At 32.7% G+C, this 21,490-nt stretch overlaps 5 protein-coding genes across 5 annotated transcripts in view; 1 reads left to right on the plus strand and 4 right to left on the minus strand.

The window, feature by feature from the left end:
• Positions 1 to 3,255, minus strand: part of MONOS_2145 (uncharacterized protein) — a gene marked incomplete at both ends in the record, with an annotated part of 7,753 nt that extends 4,498 nt beyond the window's left edge. The window contains one exon of the mRNA XM_067872046.1: positions 1 to 3,255. This exon is cut by the window's left edge and continues 1,033 nt beyond it. Coding sequence (XP_067722566.1) covers positions 1 to 3,255 — 3,255 coding nt within the window.
• A 16-nt stretch (positions 3,256 to 3,271) lies between these two features.
• MONOS_18009 (uncharacterized protein) lies at positions 3,272 to 4,127 on the minus strand (the record flags this gene model as incomplete). Its single annotated transcript, XM_067870987.1, has 6 exons — positions 3,272 to 3,448; positions 3,505 to 3,585; positions 3,644 to 3,754; positions 3,813 to 3,901; positions 3,956 to 4,049; positions 4,104 to 4,127. 6 exons carry the CDS (start codon positions 4,125 to 4,127, stop codon positions 3,272 to 3,274), a joined length of 576 nt encoding a protein of 191 aa, XP_067722567.1.
• A 7,634-nt stretch (positions 4,128 to 11,761) lies between these two features.
• On the minus strand, positions 11,762 to 11,995 carry MONOS_2146 (uncharacterized protein; the record flags this gene model as incomplete). Its single annotated transcript, XM_067872047.1, has 1 exon — positions 11,762 to 11,995. The coding sequence occupies one exon, from the start codon at positions 11,993 to 11,995 to the stop codon at positions 11,762 to 11,764; it is 234 nt and encodes a 77-aa protein (XP_067722568.1).
• Positions 11,996 to 15,089: 3,094 nt separating this feature from the next.
• MONOS_2147 (uncharacterized protein) lies at positions 15,090 to 16,163 on the minus strand (the record flags this gene model as incomplete). Its single annotated transcript, XM_067872048.1, has 1 exon — positions 15,090 to 16,163. The coding sequence occupies one exon, from the start codon at positions 16,161 to 16,163 to the stop codon at positions 15,090 to 15,092; it is 1,074 nt and encodes a 357-aa protein (XP_067722569.1).
• Positions 16,164 to 17,566: 1,403 nt separating this feature from the next.
• On the plus strand, positions 17,567 to 18,280 carry MONOS_2148 (uncharacterized protein; the record flags this gene model as incomplete). The annotated part of the gene is made up of 2 exons (XM_067872049.1): positions 17,567 to 17,577; positions 17,761 to 18,280. The coding sequence occupies 2 exons, from the start codon at positions 17,567 to 17,569 to the stop codon at positions 18,278 to 18,280; spliced, it is 531 nt and encodes a 176-aa protein (XP_067722570.1).
• Positions 18,281 to 21,490: the final 3,210 nt, after the last annotated feature.

A 21,490-nucleotide genomic window follows, 5' to 3' on the forward strand; every position in this document is an offset into this window, starting at 1 on the left:
TGTGATATTTGATACAATTTTTATATTTCTTTCCTTTTTGTCTTCGAATTCTTTTAAATTCATTTCTTTCTTTTTGTTCAAAATATTTTCCTCTTCTTCTTCTTCTTCTTCTCTTTCTCCTTCCTCTCTTCTTTCTCCTTCCTTCCCTACCATCATCTTCCTCCTCAAACCTTCCATCTTCTCCATCTTCTCCTTTATTTCCCTCAACTCCCTCAGTTCCCTCTCCAACCTCCAATTTTCCCTCCTCAGCATATCCACCTCACTTTCCCTCTCTCTCTCCCTCTCCTCTGCCTCCTTCTTCGCCTTCTCCGCTTTCCTCAGCTTCATCTCCAGTTTCGACACAACTTTCCTCCTCTTCAAACTCCTCTCGTCTTTGTCTTCAATGTACTTCAGCAGCATCTTGCAGCCGTCACAGAGAATGTGCGAATAATCGCCTTTGGCTCTGATACTGCCTAAACGCGACATTTCACTGGGAAATTTGATCTTTTGAGACAAAATTAGAGGGGTTTCTGTGCTTTTTGGGTCAAAATTGATAAGTTTTTGGGGTTTTGTTCCTTCTTCTTCTTCTTCTTCTTCTTCTTCTGCAATTTCTGTTGATGTTTGCTTCATCTTCTTGATCTTCTCCATTTTCAGGTCTTCTTTGGAATTTTTATTTTTGTTCTTTTTCTTCTTCTTTTCTTTCTCTTTCTCGTTTTCATTTTCATTTTCTTCAGTTTCCTTTGAAATTATATTGTTTATTTCTTTTTCTTTTTTCTCTTTTCTTTCTGTTTTTTCGCTTTTATCGTTTTTTTCATCAAAAGATTCAGAAATCTCTTCCAATTGAGTCACAATCTTCTGCACAGCTGCTACAGATTTAGCAGCAGCTGAAGAAGAAATAGAGGAAAAAGAGGAGGAGGAAGAAGAAGAATTATAATTTGAACCAGAATTAGCAAAAGATGAATAACAAGAAGGAGAAAGTGATGCTTGATTTCCTTTCAAAGCAAACTGTCTGAATTTCTCCGGGTTCTTTTGCTGTTCCATTTCAACTTTTTGTGCCATAATCTGCGCAGTCGTTTTGACATGCATGTCAAATTCTGTTTTTTTAGCTGAATTCGTCTCTTTCAGTGAACGCATCGCAGAAACTGAAGACAATTGAGGAGAAAGAGAAACAAACGGAATTTCGACTTTCTTTTGCGTTTTTCCTCTTTTTTTGGTTTTATCTTCATTCCGTTTTTGAATGTTTGGATTGACACTTTTAGGAGAAGGAGATGTGGAAGGAGAATGAATTGGGGTGAGAAGAGGAGAATCCAACGGGAAAAGGGAATTTTCTGTTGTTTTTGAGGAAGAAGTGGAAGAGAAAGAAGGAGTGGAAGAAGAAGAAGAGGAAGAAGCAGGGTGAGAAGGATGGCAGTAGAGAGGAGGGGTTCTGTTTGGAAGGGAGGATTGAGGTTTGGAAGAGAAGGAAGAGGAGGAGGAGGAAGAAGAGGAAGAGGAAGAATGAGAGTAAGGAGAAGAAGGAGATGATGATGATGATGATGATGATGATATGGTTGTTGCTGGAATTTTTGGAGAAGATAGAGAAGAATATGATGATGAGGAGGTGGAAGAAGAAGAAGGAGAAGGAACAGATGAAGAAGAAGAAGAAGAAGAAGAAGAAGTATTAATAGCGGATGGCTGAGAAGAAGCTGATCCGTTTGTGACAGCCGAGTTTGAAGAAGGCGAATAAGAACGCTCTTCAACAATGTTGTTCACTCGAAGTGTAACAGAAGCTGATGAAATGGAGTTGTTATCTTCTTCTTCCTCTGCTTCTTCTTCTTCTTCTCTTTGTCTTCTTTCTCTTTCTCTTTCTCTATCTCTTCTATCTTCTTCTTTCTCCTGTTCTTTTATTTCATCATCATCTTCATCATCATCAAAGATTCCGTTCTCTTTGTATCCATTGGCTTTGAACTTATCTTTTTTTCCAACTTTCTTCATCCTTTCATCAAATAAACTTTCTCTTCTCTTTTTTTCTTTTTCCTTTTCTCTTTCTCTTTCCTTCTTTTCATTAATATCTTTTCCTTCCTCCATTTTCTCCTTCTCCTTCTTCTTCTGCTTCTCAAACTTATCTGCTGTTTTCTTATTGAATGTGACTGAGAAACGAGAAGAAGACAAATTTGACTGCTTCTTCAGGTCTGCTTCATACATTTCAATAGAAAGGATCGAAGGAGGAGGGGTTGGAGGCATAGGAAGGTTGTGGTTTGATGAAGAAGAGGAAGAAGAAGAAGAAGAGGAGGAGGAAAAGGAGGAAGAAGAAGAAGAAGATGATGATGATGAATTGGATGAAGAAGAAGAAGAAGAAGGTGATGATGAAGACGATGGAAAAGGTGTAAAAGATGTTGAATATATTGAAGACGACGAAAACGACGAAGAAATTGAGTGTTCATTTGAAATCACATCATCTTCGTCATCAAACAGACCAATACTTTCTCTGTGGTATCTGACTGAAGGAGAGGCATAGTGAATTAAATGTGAAGAAGGAGAAGGAGAATGAGAAGGAGAATGTGAAGGGGAATGAGAAGGGGAAGAGGAAGGGGAAGGGGAAGGAGATGAATGAGAAGAAGAAGGAAAATATACGGAAGATTGCTGGAAAGAAGCAGAGGAAGGATCAGAAGATGATGTGGTTTTGTTTGTTCCATCTGTTATATCCATTTTATTTATTTTATTTGTTTTATTTATTTTACTTTTTTCACTCATAATATTCATCTTTTTCATTTTATTCGTCTTTTTCTCTAATTTTGTTTCTTCTTCATTCTCTTTCTCTGTTTGTGCTTGCTTCATCAGCATGTCCCAGTATTTGCTGCCTTCTTCATCGCTGAATGAATCTTCTTCTTCAATTTGATCCGTTTTTGTTGGGAATGAAGGAAAATCCAAGCGAAAACTTGATTTTTCTGAAGAAGATTGAGAAAAAAGTGGGACGTTGGAATCAGAAGAAGAAAAAGAACAAGAAGAAGAAGAAGAAGAAGATGATGATGATGAAAGAGGTATATGAACATTTTCATCAATTTCCTTCTTTCTCTCTTCTTCTTCCGAGTTGTGTTCTTGAAAGGCTTCAAGCAGCTTGCCTGCCTCTGCAACGAGCATCTTTTCTTCTTTCTTCTTTCTTTTGCTCTCTTTTGATTTGGTCTTATTTTTCGCTTTCGCTTTTGATTGAGCCAACTTTTCATCACTTGAATCGTCTTCTTCACAAAAATTACTGTTTTTTGGTTCATTCTCTTCCTCAAATTCCTCTTTTGCCATTATCAATTTTGCTTCTTTAAAATGGTGATTGCACTTTTCTATCAAAATTTTCGCTGCTTTCGAAATTGCTTCCCTTTTGCTGCTTAAAATAGAACTGTCTGCTTTTTCCAGGCTTGTAAGCAGGCGGAGCAGATGAATTTTTTGCACTGGCGGAATCAATTCCTGTGAGCCCAATAATGTCTCGTGCGATTTGCTGATGATCGGATGGCATTTAATCAAAGACGGGGCATCAGATGCCTCTGCTAATACAAGTTCTTTGGAATTTGGTAAAGTGTGCAATAAACTTTCCAAACAACAAATTCCGCAGCTGGACACTTGGAGATTGTTATTCTTTGAAAAAGTTTTTGCGTTGCATTTAATTGTTTATAAATAACATAATTGTGCAAACTAATGACATCTTTAAGCAACAATCAATAAATTCTTTTCTTCCAACAAAAGAATTGTGAATAGTTTCCAAGTGCGGTATTGTCAAAAAAATTTTTATGCTTTCCGCCATCGTCTCATTTAAAAAAAATCAAAATTAAAAAAACAGTCAGTCAGAATCAATGTTCACAAACCACAAGATTTGTGTTATCCGAAACGTTAACAATCTGATCAATCTTTTTTAAAATGTTATCTTTAGTTACATAAGCGATGTTCCTCCAATCTTTAAGATACAATAATACATTATCAAAAAAGTTCGAAGATAAATTGGAAATACCTCTCCCCACAATATCCAAAAATGAAGCCAAATAATCGAAGCAGCTTTTTGAATCGTATAAGTCGCAATCGTAATTAAACATCGTCCTATCAATCTGTCAAAATAAAAATTTATGCTTGAATTCACATTTCATATATAAAAGCATTACTTGCATTTTATGCTTTTTTTCCATCACAACTTCCGTAAATTTAAACAAATGCTTGTTTGTATCACGTCAAATGGCAATTCCTATTCAATTCCAATATAAAATAATATATATACAAGCGAAATATTTTGATTATTCACAATTAAATAATTTTATTCCCCATAATAATATTTTTTCTTGCTTTCATTAAAAAACCAGAAAAAACATAAATATAATAAAATAAAAATAAAAATAAAAATAATATGTTCCAAATTTTTTTGTCATTGTTCCATTGAATATCTTGCTTTCTCAGCAAAAATAAGACAAAAGAAAAAATAGTTAAGATAACAGCAAGAATTTTTTGTGTGTAACATAACAAAAGAGCAGAATATTAAATCCAAAATTTCATGATATCAGCATTTTGAATTTTGTAAGATTGATATAGATTGGTGAAAATAATAGACAGAAAAATAAATTGGAAAAAAGAATTTATATTAAAAACAATAATTCTGTTAGTGCCAAAGCCGTTCGATGGTTCAACCCTGACCATAACAAAAGCATTTAAAATGACTAACTCTTTGTTATTCTTTCAATTCCATATGTGATAATGAATAATTTCAACTGTTCGAAATCACAGGTCGATTTTTTTAACACGAGTACAGTTTCATAATAGCTTTTTAAATAAAAATGAAACTGAGAAACAATCTTTTTGCTTTCTATTAGAAATTGCCGAAATAGTTGATGTGAAACAATAAAAACGATAACACGTGTCGACAATGCTCGCATAGGGTGTTTTGTTTTCACAGATCACAATTTTCCATTGTATTAATTGAAGTACTCTTCACTTATATGTTTTTCTTTCGTATTTAATGAATGAGAAATTTTTCTCTGGGAGTGTGATCGAAGTATTTTATTTCGTCACGAGAATTTGATTTCACTTCTTTTTCATCGTCTTTGACTGTTTCAATTATTCTCTTTGCTTTTTTTCTCGATAACTTTTTTTCTTTTACTGGTTCTTTATTCAACATCTCATAAAGTTCTTGTCGGCAATGTTTATTTTTATGTTTCTTTTCAGAAGAAGACAAACTTTGTTCACCAATATTCGTCAGCTGTTTTTGAAGAAAATGTTAACGCTCTTTTGTTGATTCAATTAGTTTCATTAGCTCTAATTCATCCATCTCATTTGCTTCTTTTGATGTTTTTTCATCAGTAGAATTTTCGTTGGTTGAAAATTTTATTGTCGAATTTTAACTGTGATCTTCATTCAAAGTTAAGCGTTCTTTTGTTATCACAGAATCGTGGAGAGATGAATGTTTTGAAGATTGTGAAGAAGATAATAGTTTATCACTATGAGGAGAATATTTCACAAACAACTTTTCTCTCCAATCTCGGGATGAAACATAAGTTTCATTATTGCATTTGTGATTTTGTGTTGTGGATCCAGATATGCGATCCAAAACAGGGGCTGCAGCAACAAGCCAAACTCCACTTTTAATGAAAGTTGATTTGATTGTGGAAGGCATTGTTGAAGCAGCAATTGTTTCAGGGAGAGTGCCTGCAAGTGATGCTCTGTGTGAATGAATAGAAAATTATGAAAAGATTTGAAATTTTTTAAAAAGCGTAGTTTTCAAACGAGAGAAGATGCATGAATAACCTGGCTGTTAAAGATGAGTCATGTTTGGAGGAAAGAATTTTATAATTATATTGTGTTTCTCTGCAAAATCTGCCACAGAATCATCCATATGAGTAATCTGATTATCCATCAAAAACAGGGCTTTATGTGAAGTGGTTGTTTTCAATTTGAATTCTATCCAGGGAATACAGCTATTGATCATGAAACTTCTTAAAATCTCTTTTGTAATTTTCCCCGATGAGGAAGGAAGAACTTTAAAATCGAAAGACAAAAGAAAAGAAAATTTTTCGGGAAAACATTTTGTCGGCGAAAGAAGATATTTTCTTGAAAAGGATTTATCTGCACATCCACATAAACACAACGTTGAATTTGGCACTTTCGGAGGAGCTGGAGAAGATGGAGAAATTTGATTTTTCAGGCAAACAATCAATTTTCTTGAACTTTCATTCAAATTCAATGAGGTTTCATAAAAATTAAAAATTTTTGAAGAATCAATGTGGTTTTCGTTAATCACATTCGACAATTCTTCAAACCATTGTCTGACATTTTCTGGTGATTGAGTGGCAATTTTTGACATGTCTGTTGGCCTTGAAATTGCAGCATGAATGATTTCGCTCCATTTTAACAACTTGTATGCATATTTTTCGTTTTCTTTTCTTGGCTCGTTTTTATTTGTCGAATCCTTTTCGAAAATATCCACGCACTCATAAAAATGCATATGAGAAGTCTTTTTTGAATCCATATAATTTCTGTCTAAAAATTCAGCTTGAAAATTCAATTTGAATATTGATATATGAACAGTGGAATGGAATCATTTTTTTTGAAAAACCTTTGTCTCGAGTATTATATCTATGACATCGTCATTTTCAACAATTTTAATGTTTTTGACAAATGAATAAATAGTTCCTTTCGAAATTTATAAAATCTTTAAAAAAAATCAACACACGGAAAAAAGTTATGATTTCATTGAAAATCACCCATATATAAAAATGGAAAAGTCAAAAACAAATCAAACCATGTTTTGAACGTCATGCACTCGAACAGTTTCCAGTTCTGACAACTTCACAAGAACTTGATTTTCTATTATTTCGAGCTGTCGCGAATAAATTGTTAAAGGATGCCCATCAATTCCACCATCCCTTCCTTCCTTTTGTACTTTAATTTCCATGAACCAATGACCTTTGGATGAAAAATTTTCATTCACGGAAGTTTGCCATCTCAGTTGTTTATCATTTCGAACTGCAAATATCTTTTTTGTTGCTGAAGGAATGGAACGATATTTTCTATACGCGAGCTAGCGATGGAGTTAAATAAATGAGAGATATGTTTTGTTGCTCATATTAGGGTCAGAAATTTATCGGTACCAAAAAAATAAATCGGGACCTAAATTTTCTGGCTCTCAAGAGCACTTTCAGAAAAAAATAAATAATAGAAAATAATTAATATATTATAATATACTATTTCTGAGAATATTTTTTCAAATTTTAATTGTTGTGAAAAGATCTGGTGTTTTTTGTTTTATTTTCAAGATCAAAGACTTGCTCGTATTTTCATGAGCTTTTTGTTTTGAGATTTTTAAGTATTGTTATTGTTATTGAACATAACTTCTTTATAATTTTGGTTATTTTTCATTGTTTAACACTTCGTTTTTTTATTATTTTTTGTATTTCACTAAATTTCGATAAAATAAGAAAAAATAGTGAAGTTAATGATTGTAATATTTTTATATATCGTAGAATAGTTGAAAAAATGATAGTTATGTGTGTCACAAAAAATTTGAAATGAAAGAATGTGATTTGAAGTACATGAAACAAAAATACACAAAAATATGTTTTATTGAAATTTCATCTCGATCTTTAAAAAATAAAAGATAATCTTCTTTTTGTATATCTTCATTTGTTGATAATTTATATATTATTTCTTTTAAATGAACGAAAAAATTTATTTATTTAAATGTATTCTTCAATTTGTCTAAATATTGTGAAATGCAAAAAAAATAATAAAAAAACGAAGTGTTTTATAATATAAAATATCCAAAAACATAAAAATGTGAAGTTTATAAACAATGATACGACTCATAACATTCAAAACAAAAAACTCATGAAAATACGAGCAAGTCTTTGATCTTGAAAATAAAACAAAAAACACCAGATCTTTTCACAACAATTAAAATTTGAAAAAATATTCTCAGAAATAGTATATTATAATATATTAATTATTTTCTATTATTTATTTTTTTCTGAAAGTGCTCTTGAGAGCCAGAAAATTTAGGTCCCGATAAAAAAAAGGGGATATGATAAATTACTGACCCTAAATGGGTCATGATCAAATTGAAAATTTCGATAAATGCTTTTAGTTAAAACATTTTGCATTTTTTGATATTTATCATCGTTTTTTGTGTCAATTTCTTTCAATAACTCAAATATGGGACAAAATATTTTGCTTCAAGCATTTTCATTGTAAAATGATGCACTTTTCGTTGACTTTTTGAGATCAAAAAACAAAATAAAAATGGGTCCATTTTTTGACATTCGTGAAATATCACAACACTTTCTGTTTTGATTTCAATAATGTTTGTTTACAGATATGAAAATCAAATTTATTTTGAAATCTGAGAAAGCGAAATAAAGTTATGAGTGAAGCAATTTTTTTGTGCCTTGTGCAAAAAAAGCTTGAAAGTTCGTATTTTCCCCCATATGATCTCGTTTTTTCCTTGTATGAGATTTTAAAAAGAAAATATTCGTTCTTTTCTATTTCATCAATCATTTCATTGACTTGTGATTTCTTAATGGCAAAACATTGATTAATGATGATTATTGTGTTAATTTATCATATTTTCATTTTTTGAAATGCGTTGATGAGAATTTATTTTCAAAATTGTCGATATCAGCATATTAATAAAAATCAGGTTTCACACAACAAATTGGATTTGGCACTTTGCTTTAATCATATGCGTATTAATATCATGTAATAATGAGATATTGTTGAGCTCACTTTACACTTTTGTTATTTTTTTGTAATTTAATTGATTTCCTTTTATCCTTCAATGCAAAGCAATTAACAAATTTAAAAGGAGCAGTATTTAAAAACGAGTTGTGTTTGTTAAAGAGATAAAATAAAACTCTGGTTTATTCAGAGAAAATTATTATTTTCTAATTGAATAAGCAATGCTTCAAGATTAAAAATTTATTAATTGGATATAATATCAAACCAGTGTTTTATTTTTTATTTTTAATTTTATTTTATTATATATTTTATTATATATTTTATTATATTTTATGATATTTTTTATGGTGCAAATTTCAATTTCAATTACACTTCTGTAACATGACAAATTACAAAATCATATGTTTGTCACAAAAAAAAGAAGAAAAAATTAATTAATAATATCAAGTTAATAAAAAACAATTCGAATGAGAGCGAAAATTTTAAAAAAACTTTCGATATCTTTGGATTAAATTTATTGAAAGAATTAGAAATATCTGCCTTTTTCTCATTTTTCAGTGACAGTCAGTGACGGTCAATGACAAATTGTGACATAAAAATTTCACAACCGACGTTTTCTGTAAAAAAATTTCTGTTGGTTTCTTCTTCATCTAAAAAAAAATACGATTTTTTTAAAATAACAAGAATTGTTATATTTCGATTTTCTTATAAATTATTTGAATTATTAAGAATTGTGAAATCGAATAAAACTACCCTTTTTGATAAATCTTAAATATCTTGTCAGTCATTTTGTCATTGTTTCAATTTTCTCTTGTCATATCACAGAGATATAATTTCAATACACACTTTCATCACCGTTATTGAAAATTGAGAAATAATATCGTTTGAAATAAAAATTAGTGAAAATATAAATTTCATAAATTTTTTTTTTAATCAGAAAATATTTTGAAAAGTTCCTTTTGTTTTATTTTAAAATATTAAAAAAATTTATCAATAATCATCAATTTTCTGTTCCCACTCACATAACAATGCGAAAATGGAAATAATAACATTGAAAAGATTCTGTTTTCACGACAGCGAAATTTTGTAGGTTGGAACAGTAATTTGATTGATATATGGGTAAAAATTTTTGAAAAATCACCACAGATCAAATAATATCACCCATTCTTATTTTGTTATATCTGTTCCATTCAAACTTCCATAAGTTTAATGGATTTTTTCAATGTCAATATTGATGAGTGAACTCGTTTGATTTTTATATCCAATTTCAAGAAATATTTTGTTTTTATTACATTCACTGATCAAATTTATTTTGCGTTTATTTATATAATCGCGTGGCAAAATAAGCTTCCATTAATTCTCATACTACCTCTTGAATATAAATGTGGTAATTAACCTTTGAACAGACAAAAGTTATAGGTAGAAAGAATGCAGTGTCAATTCTTTTTCCGGAAAAAGTCTATGAAATTGTTCTTTTGATGGTGCTGGAGGATCAATTTGTCATTGGAAACCAACGGAGAAATTTTATACTCTCAAATTGTCTTTTCTATAGTTGCTATGCAATGCGTGGAGAATGTGATGTTAAAATAATGATAGAATTGAAATGATTACAAATTATTGTTTTTCTTCTTTTATTTTCATAATAACACATGTTTGAAAGGAGGCCATGACATTACTCTTCAAGAATCGAATTCAAACAACATTGATCCAAATTGCAATTGTACAAGGCAAACATCAAATATAGTTTGATCAAGATACAACTCAATTGCGGAAAAAATCGAATGTTCTCGAACGATTTTGGAAAAATCAGATATGCTTCATATGCCAAAACACAGCCGAATGCCAAAGATGCATATGCATGCAGAACAAACGAAAGTTATCTCTACAGCGCCATCAGCCGTTGTTTGATACCGCCTGTTCATGTAATGTGATTGATATTGAGATGCCCAAAGGAACAATTACTGAAATCAAAAGTTAGGATTGGGGCGACAATACTCATACATTATACGGCCAAAGTATTTTTTCAACAACCGTGCAGACAGAATTCGATGAATCAGGTTTGTCTCTATTTTCAGTCACGGCAGGCACATTATCTGTTAGAGATCTTCCCTTTGTGCATGACTCGGCACATGCAAATAATTGCGACTCAAAGATATTCGAAATTACTGGAGCTGGAGAGATGAAAATAAGCAATCTGAACATATCTGCTGAAAGTTACACTCAACAGAAACAGCATTCACTACAGAGCTGATCAATGTTCAGAATGGGTTGTTGCAAATGGTAAACAAAAATAATGCAAAACCTGTATCCACAACTTAATAATTTTCGCTATTGTCAACACAAGAGATAACTTTTTCATTTGCTGAGTGCATTTTATGGAATTGAAAGAACAATCACAAACCACTAAATGGGTATGGGAAGAAGGAAAGAAATAGATAAATTCACAGAATTCCCAGAAGCAGATGATGAATGAGAAGGAGCTTTTTCATTGCAGTTGTTGGTTGGCGCATCGATTCCGAGAGGTGCATTCCACTCGAAAAAGCCAGAAGCCAAGCAGATGCCGAAGGTGCAGAATAAGACGAGGGAGCGAGTGTGAGCAAAGCAGAAATGCAAGTGGGGTATTGAAGGAGGTAATTTTCGATGTCATTTCGATGCCAACTTGCAGGAGATACGACGTCCACCGGAACGCAGATGATTCCTTTAGTAAAGCTAACCTGCCCACAAACACACAATGCGAAACACTCATAACCCCAATCATCCCTTTCTTCTTTCACACTGACAAAAACGTAAATGTTGCATCCCGCAGAGCTATCGACGGCACGCATTCCGGCGGAACAACAGACACAACAGCTACAAACTCATCCATCGTCTATCTTTGCATGTCCGAGTTCAAATGCAACAATACCACATTCTACCACAAGCATCAATTCGATTGACCTTCTCTCCTTTCCTCCGTCTTTTCAATAACCCGTCTTCTTCTGATGCCCTTCATTTCCGTCTCCTTCTTCCAAAACGGCCACATCTCCTCATTTTCCTCAAAAACATTTGCACATCTTCGATTATCATAAACCGCACCAACTCGCTTTTCTTCTGCACCACCTGCTTATCCTCCGGCGATATGCGCACATAGTCCCCAAGCCCTTGCCTCGGCACCGCCACCACTACCCATATCTGTAATGATTTTGTCTCCACATTTCTCCCGGATAGTCGACAGCCACTTCACCAGCAACCGCAGCAGCCCAGTCTTCATCATCATCAGCGTCAGCTTCATTGGAACAGAAGACCAAGGTGTGAATCGCATCAGAAGAGCATACACTGTTCGAACGTCATCTTCCATATCAGCTCAAACATTGTACTTATCAGCCATTTTATCGCCATTGACTCCGCTGGAGAAGGTAATAAACAAGCCAAAGATGAGCCTGTCCAAGATCCACATGAAGACGTCATTAGCCAATTCGAATTTTCCCGATTTCTTCGATCTATCATCTGCTCAAGAAGCATGTGCGATCGCTGTTCAACAGTCACCTTCCATGCCCCTTTCCTTTCTCCAGGAGGAACTACAGCAGGCATCCAGCATTTCAGCTTTTTCTTTGGTAGAAGCGCGGAGATAGCATCACAATCCGCATAATTATCAATATCGGCAACGAAAATTCAAGCAAATTGTTGGTCGACTGGTACGGAATTTAGTCCGGTGATGAAAAGATCCGTTTAATCACAAATTACTATGCCAACGAAGCTAAGAGCGACTGATCAGAGTTATCCAGAAGTGCTGAAAGCATTGTTGAAAATTCCACATCATGTACCCATGCAACGCCCCTGTTCATAACTGCACGTTGCGCTACAACATATCCCCGCAGTGAATTTGTCTCCCTTTGTGACGACTTCTTTTGATTTGCATTCACCCCCATCCGCAACAGGCACAACAATCCACCACCACCTTTCAATGAAGCTAATCGCTGCTACAGACGTGTATGAACCCGCCTATTCTGAGACATCCAAATGAACTCATACAAATGCGGTACGTAACGACAATGATTGCTCATCGCCTGCCACATTGTTCTCTTCTTTTCACTGCCTGGGGAATGGCGAAGCTGACAAGAATGTGGAATATATATAGAAAAAGATGAAAAAAGTTAGAATAAACAATATGGCCTGCAGTTTTATGTATAATGGAAGTTAGAAAATATGCTCAAATTCATTTTCTTTTGCTTTTTTGTTGATCACTTCAATTATAAAAATGAACTCGACTTATCGATTATGAATTTGTTTTGTTCTCACTTTTATTCACAATGATCTTAACTTTCATTTTGTAAAAATAGAAAATAAGTTTATTTATAACAAAAGTTGATAACTATTCATTTCATTAAATGCGGAAAACTTGAAAAACTGAAAAAAGTAATATTTTCATAACCAACGGATATAAAGTTAACACTTAATCAATTCATATGAATATCATGAATGCATTAGGAAGGGTTGTTATTTTTTTCATAAAAGAAAGCAAAACTCATTGTATTGAAGAAGAAAAAAAGGTGAAATAAAAACTGTGCGAGTTTTAGCAAAGTTACATGAATAAACAATTAAACTTCAAGTAATGCGTTATACATTTAGTTTTCATTATGATATAAAAAAATACAAAAACATTAAAAGTCGATGAAGGGAAATAATGAGCGAATGAATTTTTCGATATTTAATTACGTATTAACGTAATTTTTTTAATTTTTGTGGGACAGATCAGGCTAAAAAAAAGTGATTTTTCAAAAATTTTCACCCATATGTATTTTTATTTTATTGAAATTAAAAACAAAAGGTAGTTTTCAATAATCATATTGCAAATTATTCAACAATAATCAACAAAATTTTTATTGATCGATTGATTCAATTCTTTATCGAATAACATCAAACAAAGAACCAAATTTATTTTCTTTATGAAACATGAAATGTCTTGCATTTTTGAAAATTAACAAACCAGTTATTAAAATTGAACAATTAAAAAGAATTTTAATTCTCATTTTCCATCAACGATAGGCTTGCTTATTTATCTGTTCCCAAAAAACAAATTGGCACCATTATTTTCTGGTTCCCGAGAGAATTTTTGAAATAAATTAAATTCAGTCCAAACAGGAAATAATCGCATTCGTTTGTTAACAAATTTTTATATGAAAGATCATTTTTTTTTCATTTTTTTAAATTCATTTTCGATCGCAAATAATCACAGGGCTTGCTGTAATGCAAATAATTCACATTTGTGAAAATAACAACAATTAGTTTCAATCTTTTCTGCGTTATTCCACTTTCAGTTTTCCTTTTCAATAGATACAATGCAGATTAAGTTGGGAAATTTGAATTGATTGAGGTTTTTTTAATAAACCTCAATTTATTTGAATTCATACCACGCAATTCAAATTAAAGCACAAAATTTTAAAATCACCATCCTAATTCAAATTAGAAAAGATCATTTAAATTGATTTTCATTAGGGGAATGAAACGAATTTTGAGAATTATTTTTTGTTTTTAATGTTATTCGTTGAACAATTAAGATAACAGTTTTTCATCATTTTTTGCGAAAAACAGTTGTTTTCATATTCATAAGATTATTCTCATCAAAATTGTTTTTCAAACTTCTTGACAAATATATTGTTAAAGACTTTTTCTTGAAATAACAGGAAACAATCTTGTAATTATATCAATTAACATTTTTTTTTAACAATTCAATAACTTCTATTTGAAAAGAATGTCAAATGAAAATTCTATTTCATCAGAAGGAATCAATATAAAAAACATTATGAAATTAAAGTTTATGAACAAAAAAATGAATTCATTTATTAAAAAACAATAAAGTGTTCATAAAAAACAGAAAGCAGAAATAAGAAATGAATAAAAAATCAAATAATAACCTTTATTCATTATGCTAATTCTTGTCTCGGAAATGAACATGTTTTCAAAGAATTGAATTCCGTCAAGAGCCTTTTATCATTTTAAGATTAAATGTAATTATCTCTGTGAGATTCAGCAAGCTTTCAAAAACGCTTCGAAAAAAAACTGTTTCGAAAGGGCTGATATGAAAAACAAATCATTAAATTTGAAAAAATACTTCACAGATATATTCGTCCTTAAAACCGATATGTAAAATAGTTCTTGTTCATCAAGGTTTTCAATGAAAATGTTTCTAATTTAAAAATTATATAATTCAAAGATATATCGAGATTAAAACGTTCATCAAAATTTCAAAAAAGAATGGTTAAAATTTTAACACTTTTAGAAAATTTTCACACAAAAACATACAATTTTTGTGTTTCCAAAAATTATTCACAGTAAATGAAAAAGATAATGTTAAAAATAACTGAAAAGAATATTTATCTCAAAAAAATTACAACCAATTTTCTTTCAACAGTTGATCTTCTAATATTTGTCGAATAATAATCAAATTCATATTATTTGGAGGCTTTCCTAATCATTTTTCTTTCCATACTTGCCCTTGCATTTATTTCTTGAATCAATTTCCTTTCCTTTTCTTTTCTATTTGAGAACTCCTCCACTTTTCTGTAGAAAATGCCATCATCTGCTTCTAAAGAATTGCTGTCGATCACAATATTCGTTAGCCAACAGGCGATTTTTGCATCAGATGAAAAAACTTCTCGAGATCCAGTGTATTTATCTGATAAGCGTAGCCATAATCTCTTCAATCGAACGAAAAACCACTCCACAGGAATTCTGTGCTTGGCAACTTTTTTATTGTATATTTCTGCTTCTTTCGTAGACATAACACTCGTTCCAGCTTTTGAAGACGTGGATCCTGATTGAGTTGAGTTCACCATAACAGCAGCGGGAACAACTTGAAGGTCTTCCGTCGGAAAAGAAATTGATGAAAGTTGGGAGGAAGTTGAATTTGAAGATAGCAATGGTGAAACAGATGGAGATGAAAATGAAGGCTGAGAAGATGAGAAAGAAGAAGGCTGAGAAGATGAGAGTGTCTGAATGGATTCTAATTCTGTAAGTTGGGATTCTTTTTCATTCAAAGTTTTTATAGCTTTGTGTATTCTTTTAATGGGAGTGATAACGTTGATATCAATAAAATGGCCTTGATACCCCTTATCGGCCATGATTGACCAACTATCGTTTTGATCGTGAACTGAATTTCCAATCTTTTCTTCTTCTGTTTTTTTTAAATATTCGATATACCTATGCTTGCCACTTCTGAAAAGTGAAACATCATGAAAACCACCAGGAACTGAGTCCGAAACAAACAACGCTTTGAATGGAGGCCAGGCTGATACCGCGACTTCAAATTTCATGCTATAAGAGTTGTGGTGCCCATCAAACAATTGTCTTGCATCATCAAAGTCACCAACCGGAACAGAACATCTGACCGTGGTTGCGTCAACAAGCAAGGCGACAGAGGGAAAATCTTCTGAAATGAACTTTGGAGGTCTGGGCGGATTTTTGAAAATATCGTCCAACACTCGAAGTAAATATGGCCTGATCTCTCGAATGCTGTTGCTGACCATTGTTTCCGATAATCCAAGAAAACCTGCGATGCCTTTAACAGTTATCTTGCTCGATAACCATTCTAAGTGAACAACCAATTGATCGTGAATGGAAAGGATTTTCTTTTGCCCTCTTTTTGGAACTGTGCTTATGTAAGATGATATTAAATTTCCTAATTCGATAACAGTTTCTTTTGTAATTCTCAGATGTTCATCCTCCTTTTCTTTTAAAAAATCTTTCAAGTAATGATCCATAACTTTCATCTTCCTCTTCACTTTCATCTGAACAATAGGCTTGCTCTTCGATGCTTGCAATTTGTGTATCTCTCTTTTTTCTCAAAGATTGAAAATCAGGTTGGGGTCTCTTTTTTGGTCTCTTTCTTGATGATGATGATGTAATGTGAAAATCCGTGATTGGAGAATTTTTCTGAAACTTCAATAACTGCGAAGATGTTGGAGAAGCTTTGAAAAATGGAGACGAACACGTTTTTTCGCTGTCTATTGAATTTTCCCTTCCTTCAGTTAAAGAATCATGATCTCGATGAATCGTAGCATTTTTCCGTTTTATTGGAGTCAAAATTATCGATTCTTCTGAAGAATGTGAACTTCTTTCATTTGATTCAATTATTAAACAGTTTTCTTTTGCATTAATTTCAGTTTGTCCTGATTGAGATGAATTTTCGCTTCTCTGAACTAATCAATAAATTGTGATGAAAATAAATTTCCGTATTGACAAAAAAAACTAAATCACAAACCTTCTGTCTTGTATCTCATCACTTGAATGCGATGAACCGAAAAATACCTTGCAGTAAAGTGGAGAAGTTTCTGTGATCATTAACTCAGAAAAAGCGTAACTAATATTGGGCGTATCTCGAAAATAACCATTTAAATCAAAAACAATTCCATAGCTTGGAATATTCTCAAAATGTTTATTTGTGCGTGATTTGTTATTGGAGTCATTTTATCAAACATCATTTATTTTCGATAAAATTCCAGGTAATTCATTTGAGATTTATTTCTAAATCTCAAAAATGTGAATCCTTGTAAACATGTGAAGAAGTTTTTATGAATACAGAATGCTTGATGTTCATGTTTTATTCAGAATCGTTTCGAATGATATTGAGCAATTTGCCGTGAAATAAAAAGTTACCTCCTGTTTCAGGATTCGTTCACTGAAAGTTTTCACAATTAATACTGAAGAATAGCTTGCCATCTGCTGAAGCCTTCTTATTAAGCGAAAGTGATTTGTTGCATGTCCATGATACGATGCGGTTGGCAAAATAACAAAAATAGATCCAAAATTTCATGCTTGTATGCATGAATTCAGTTAAATAAATTGCAAGCTGAAAACTAATTTAGTGTAGCATATTGATTTATTCAAAGATATCAAAGTCAATAACTGTTCAAGTAATTGAATTTTCCAAATGCGATGCAGGTTTCCAACAAATAACTTTTAAATTATTGTGAAAACATGGACAAAATTATTAATAAATATAAGATTTCTTAAACGGAATTGCAGCAATCTTCTTTCAGAAAATAAAAAAGCATTGTAATAATGGTTGTACACATCGAAATGATATTTGATGCTTGTTAAATGATTTGCATTCTGTTGATTCAGCAGTGATGAGGCGATGTTGGCGATGGTGCAGTTGGTGAGGGAGAGGGAAAGGGCAGGGGAGGTTGCGGAGGAGAGGACACAGCTTTTGGGAGTAGATGTGGAGGTGATGTCAGTGATGTTGGAGGAGTTGAGGGTGAGGGGAGATGTGAGGGAGGTGAGGTGGAAGATGCTTTGGCTGTTGAGGGTGAGTTTTGTGATTGCTGTGTGGTTGAGGGTGATGGAGCCAGCAGTGAGGAAGAAGAGGGGGGTTTTTATTGTTATGGAGGTTGTTCCGGTGATGGTGGTTGTGTTGAGGTTGAGGGAAGGGGAGTTATCGGAGAGGTGGAAGAGGATGGGGGTGATGGGATTTGAGGAGTTGAGGGGGATGGTGAGGGCAGAGACTGTGAGGGAGCCCTGGGTCTGTTGGAAGAGGGCAGACGAGGCAGATGGATCTGGGAGTGGTGAGGGAGATGACGAAGAAGAATTTGTTGAAGAATTCCACTGGAAGCGATGGTGGTGGCAGTTGTACCATTTCCATTGATTTTTGTTTCAGCTGCGCTGAAAGTGAGTGTTTGAGTTGGAACAAATGTTGAGGTGAGGAGAGTGAGGGAGGCATCTTGTTCATCTGTCATGCATTCAAGAGCATACTCAATTGTGGCGCATGGCTTAAGTTGTGTTATTCCACACAAATCAACGTTTGTTCCATTATTTGATACGATTTTATATGTTGTAATGAGAGGGAGCCAGCCATTGTACTCAGCATTATCAGCAGTTCCTGCATTCCAGACTCTCTTCGTTAAAGTTGTTGAGCCACATTGCTGGAAATGAGATTGAGTGATACTATTACCGCTGATGAACACATCATTCCCCCTGCCATTAGTTGCAGTGTTTCCATCGAAGAAACAGAATGTGATGAATTTTATACTATTCATTCAGGAATATGTGTCTCTGAAAAACATTGCAGCGCCTCCCCATGAAGTTGAATTTGATGTCAATTTATTATTTATAAACTGGCAATCATTAACCAAAAATTGACTTGGTTTGTTTCCTGGAGGATTATAAAATGTGAGAGAACCAGCAGCATCACCACCGGAATTTGAGATGCACTTGCATTTGGTGAACAAGAATTGACCGTTTGACGGAAAACCGCCAATCGCAAAATACCAACCAGTTCCACACCAATTTGTTATTGAACAATTTTCCACTCTGTTTTCTGAAAATGAATAATCAGAATTTGATTGTGACCCACCAATACAATTTGCTCCTCCATAAGCAGCAGAACAACTTGTGAAATTGGATTTTGCGATGTCAATTTTCAGCAAGTTATCGCAAAACAACGCTCCTGTATGATCACTTGTTGAGCAATTGTTGAATGAACAGGAAGTGATTGTGAGATTTGCATTTGCGCAAATAACTATTGGTGCACCTCCATCTCATGATCCACGTCTTGATTATTCCTGTACACACCACTCAAAGCAATGGCTACTTGCATAGAATGAAGTCAATCTTCCTGGCGTTTCTCTTTTATTTTCTGATCCTTCGAGTATCATAGAAGTATTTGGTGTAGAGCTTGCTTGACGAAGAAAGAAGTGTTAAAGACAGAGATAAAAGTGTCGGATCTGTTGACAGAAGAGACAATAGAACAGTTGATGGTGTTTTGAACGTGCTGGAAGTGAAAACTGTTGATGGGGACACGAGAGAATAAATGTTAACCACAATTGATATAGAAATTTCGTTTGTGAGTAATTGTTTGGATGAAGAGGGATAAAAATTAAAACAGGCAAAGGCCAAGAGTTTCAAGTGTTGAAGGTATAAAAAATATATTGTGTGATCGGCTTAATAAGAAGAAATAAATCGAAAAAGTTAAATTTGTAAAATATAGAAATGTTTAATAATCAAAACGAAATCATGAAAAATAACCACATATACCTTTAAACATTTAGTGTTTTAAATATTTCTTGTTAATGATTTTTAACATTGTTTTTCTACAAGGCGAAAAAAGAAAAACAATTTTGTTTGTAAACTGCTGTTGCTAAAAACGAAGAAAGCAGTAATTACCTTATGAGCACTGAATAAAATGGAACAGAAGTTGCCGTTGGTGCAAAAGTTTTAAAGAAACAGTTTGCATTTGCGAAGAAATAAACCAAAAGTTTTCAGAAGCTTTTATGATTTGTATATTGGGAAAAATGAATATTTAATTGTAATAAACGTACAAACTCTCATTATATAACTCATATCTTCGATTGCATTAGTTAGAATAGCTTTTTAAACGAATTATCGAATTATTCCATTTTTTCGAAGTTGATTATTGAAAGATCAAAGTTTTTTCAAAAAGAGAATCAAAATAAACTTCAGTATTTCATATCAATCTTTTATGCAAATTATTAAATGTTATCTATTTTCATATTTGGAACATTCCTAAGCCTGGGTGTCGTGAAGAAAAAACACCGTCACGTCCGTCACCAGTTTTCCACTCACAAAAAAAAAAAGCTTTCAATGGAAAAGAACAACAGAAATATTTTTATTATTAAAAATGTTCATTAAGAAAGTATTTATGAGATTTAAAATGAATGATCATGAGATCCCATTACAACATGATTCAAATAACAATGCAAGTTATTTTTTATATTATTCGAAGAAACATGCAATTTTCTTTACGGAATTGTGCGAATTTTGAAATTGTTTAGAATATTGTTTGTTTGAATAGCATTTTAAATATTTTCTTTTCATTTTTTGTTTGTTCAATAAGATCAACAAACATTGTGCTGTTTCATTGAAATGACAATTTCAAAATACAAATAAATAGAATTTGATCAAAAAAGATCTCAGTGTATCTGTTGATATTTTGTATTTCATGATTATTGCATTGATTATTTATTTTTCTTTTTGAAGAATTGTTTTGCGAATTGGAGCATTTCAATGAAGGTGGACAGAGAAAGAAAATGGAGGAAATGAATGAAATAATTGATGAAATGAATGAAGAAGAATTCAAATCTGTCTTCGCAAAAAAAAAAAAAATGGTTCGATGAAACGGATGAAATGATTAAAGAATAGAAACTATCGATGGGAAATGCGATTTTTCTGTTGAAGCATGTTGGATATTGCATTGTTTTGAAAGATATGAGGGTCTTAGGCTTTGGGTTTTCTTCATTGAGCGAAAGAATGAAAGAGATGATAATTGATGAATATGAGAAGAAAAAAGATGAAAAGCATTTAACCAATCTATGTGAATGTTTTGCTTTGCTGAATGATTAGAAAATCCTAATGAATTGATATCAATCATTGTGCCTTGCCTTATAAAAGCTGCATTTTGGAAAGAGGAAAACGAAGAAGCTCAAAAAGAAGCGGAAGTGACGTTGCTTGCGTTGAGCAACATCAAATTTCATGTATGAACATTATTATTTCCTTTTGATATTGTTGTTATTTTCTAATTTCTAATTCGTTTTTTTGGCAAGAACTGTATATGAATGAAATCAAAGAGATTATCCTGTTTCATCAGGAACATCACAATCTAACACAACTTGCATGTCAGTCTGCATGGGAGTTTTTGATCAACAGATTATCCTGCGACAGATCTTTGGAAGACACAATCGTGAATGAACTGCATTTTGCAAGGGAAGCAGCAAGAGAATTAGAACAGTTGACAAGATGTGTGGATTGGAAGAGAAAACAAGAGGGGAAAGGAGAGAAATGAGAAAAAGAAGTGTTCATAATTATGAGATTGATCCAAGCTCTGGAGCATTTTTTCACG

The sequence above is a fragment of the Monocercomonoides exilis genome, assembly GCF_001643675.1.
Source record: "Monocercomonoides exilis strain PA203 chromosome Unknown scaffold41-876177, whole genome shotgun sequence".
In the NCBI taxonomy this organism is placed as follows: Eukaryota; Preaxostyla; order Oxymonadida; family Polymastigidae; genus Monocercomonoides; species Monocercomonoides exilis.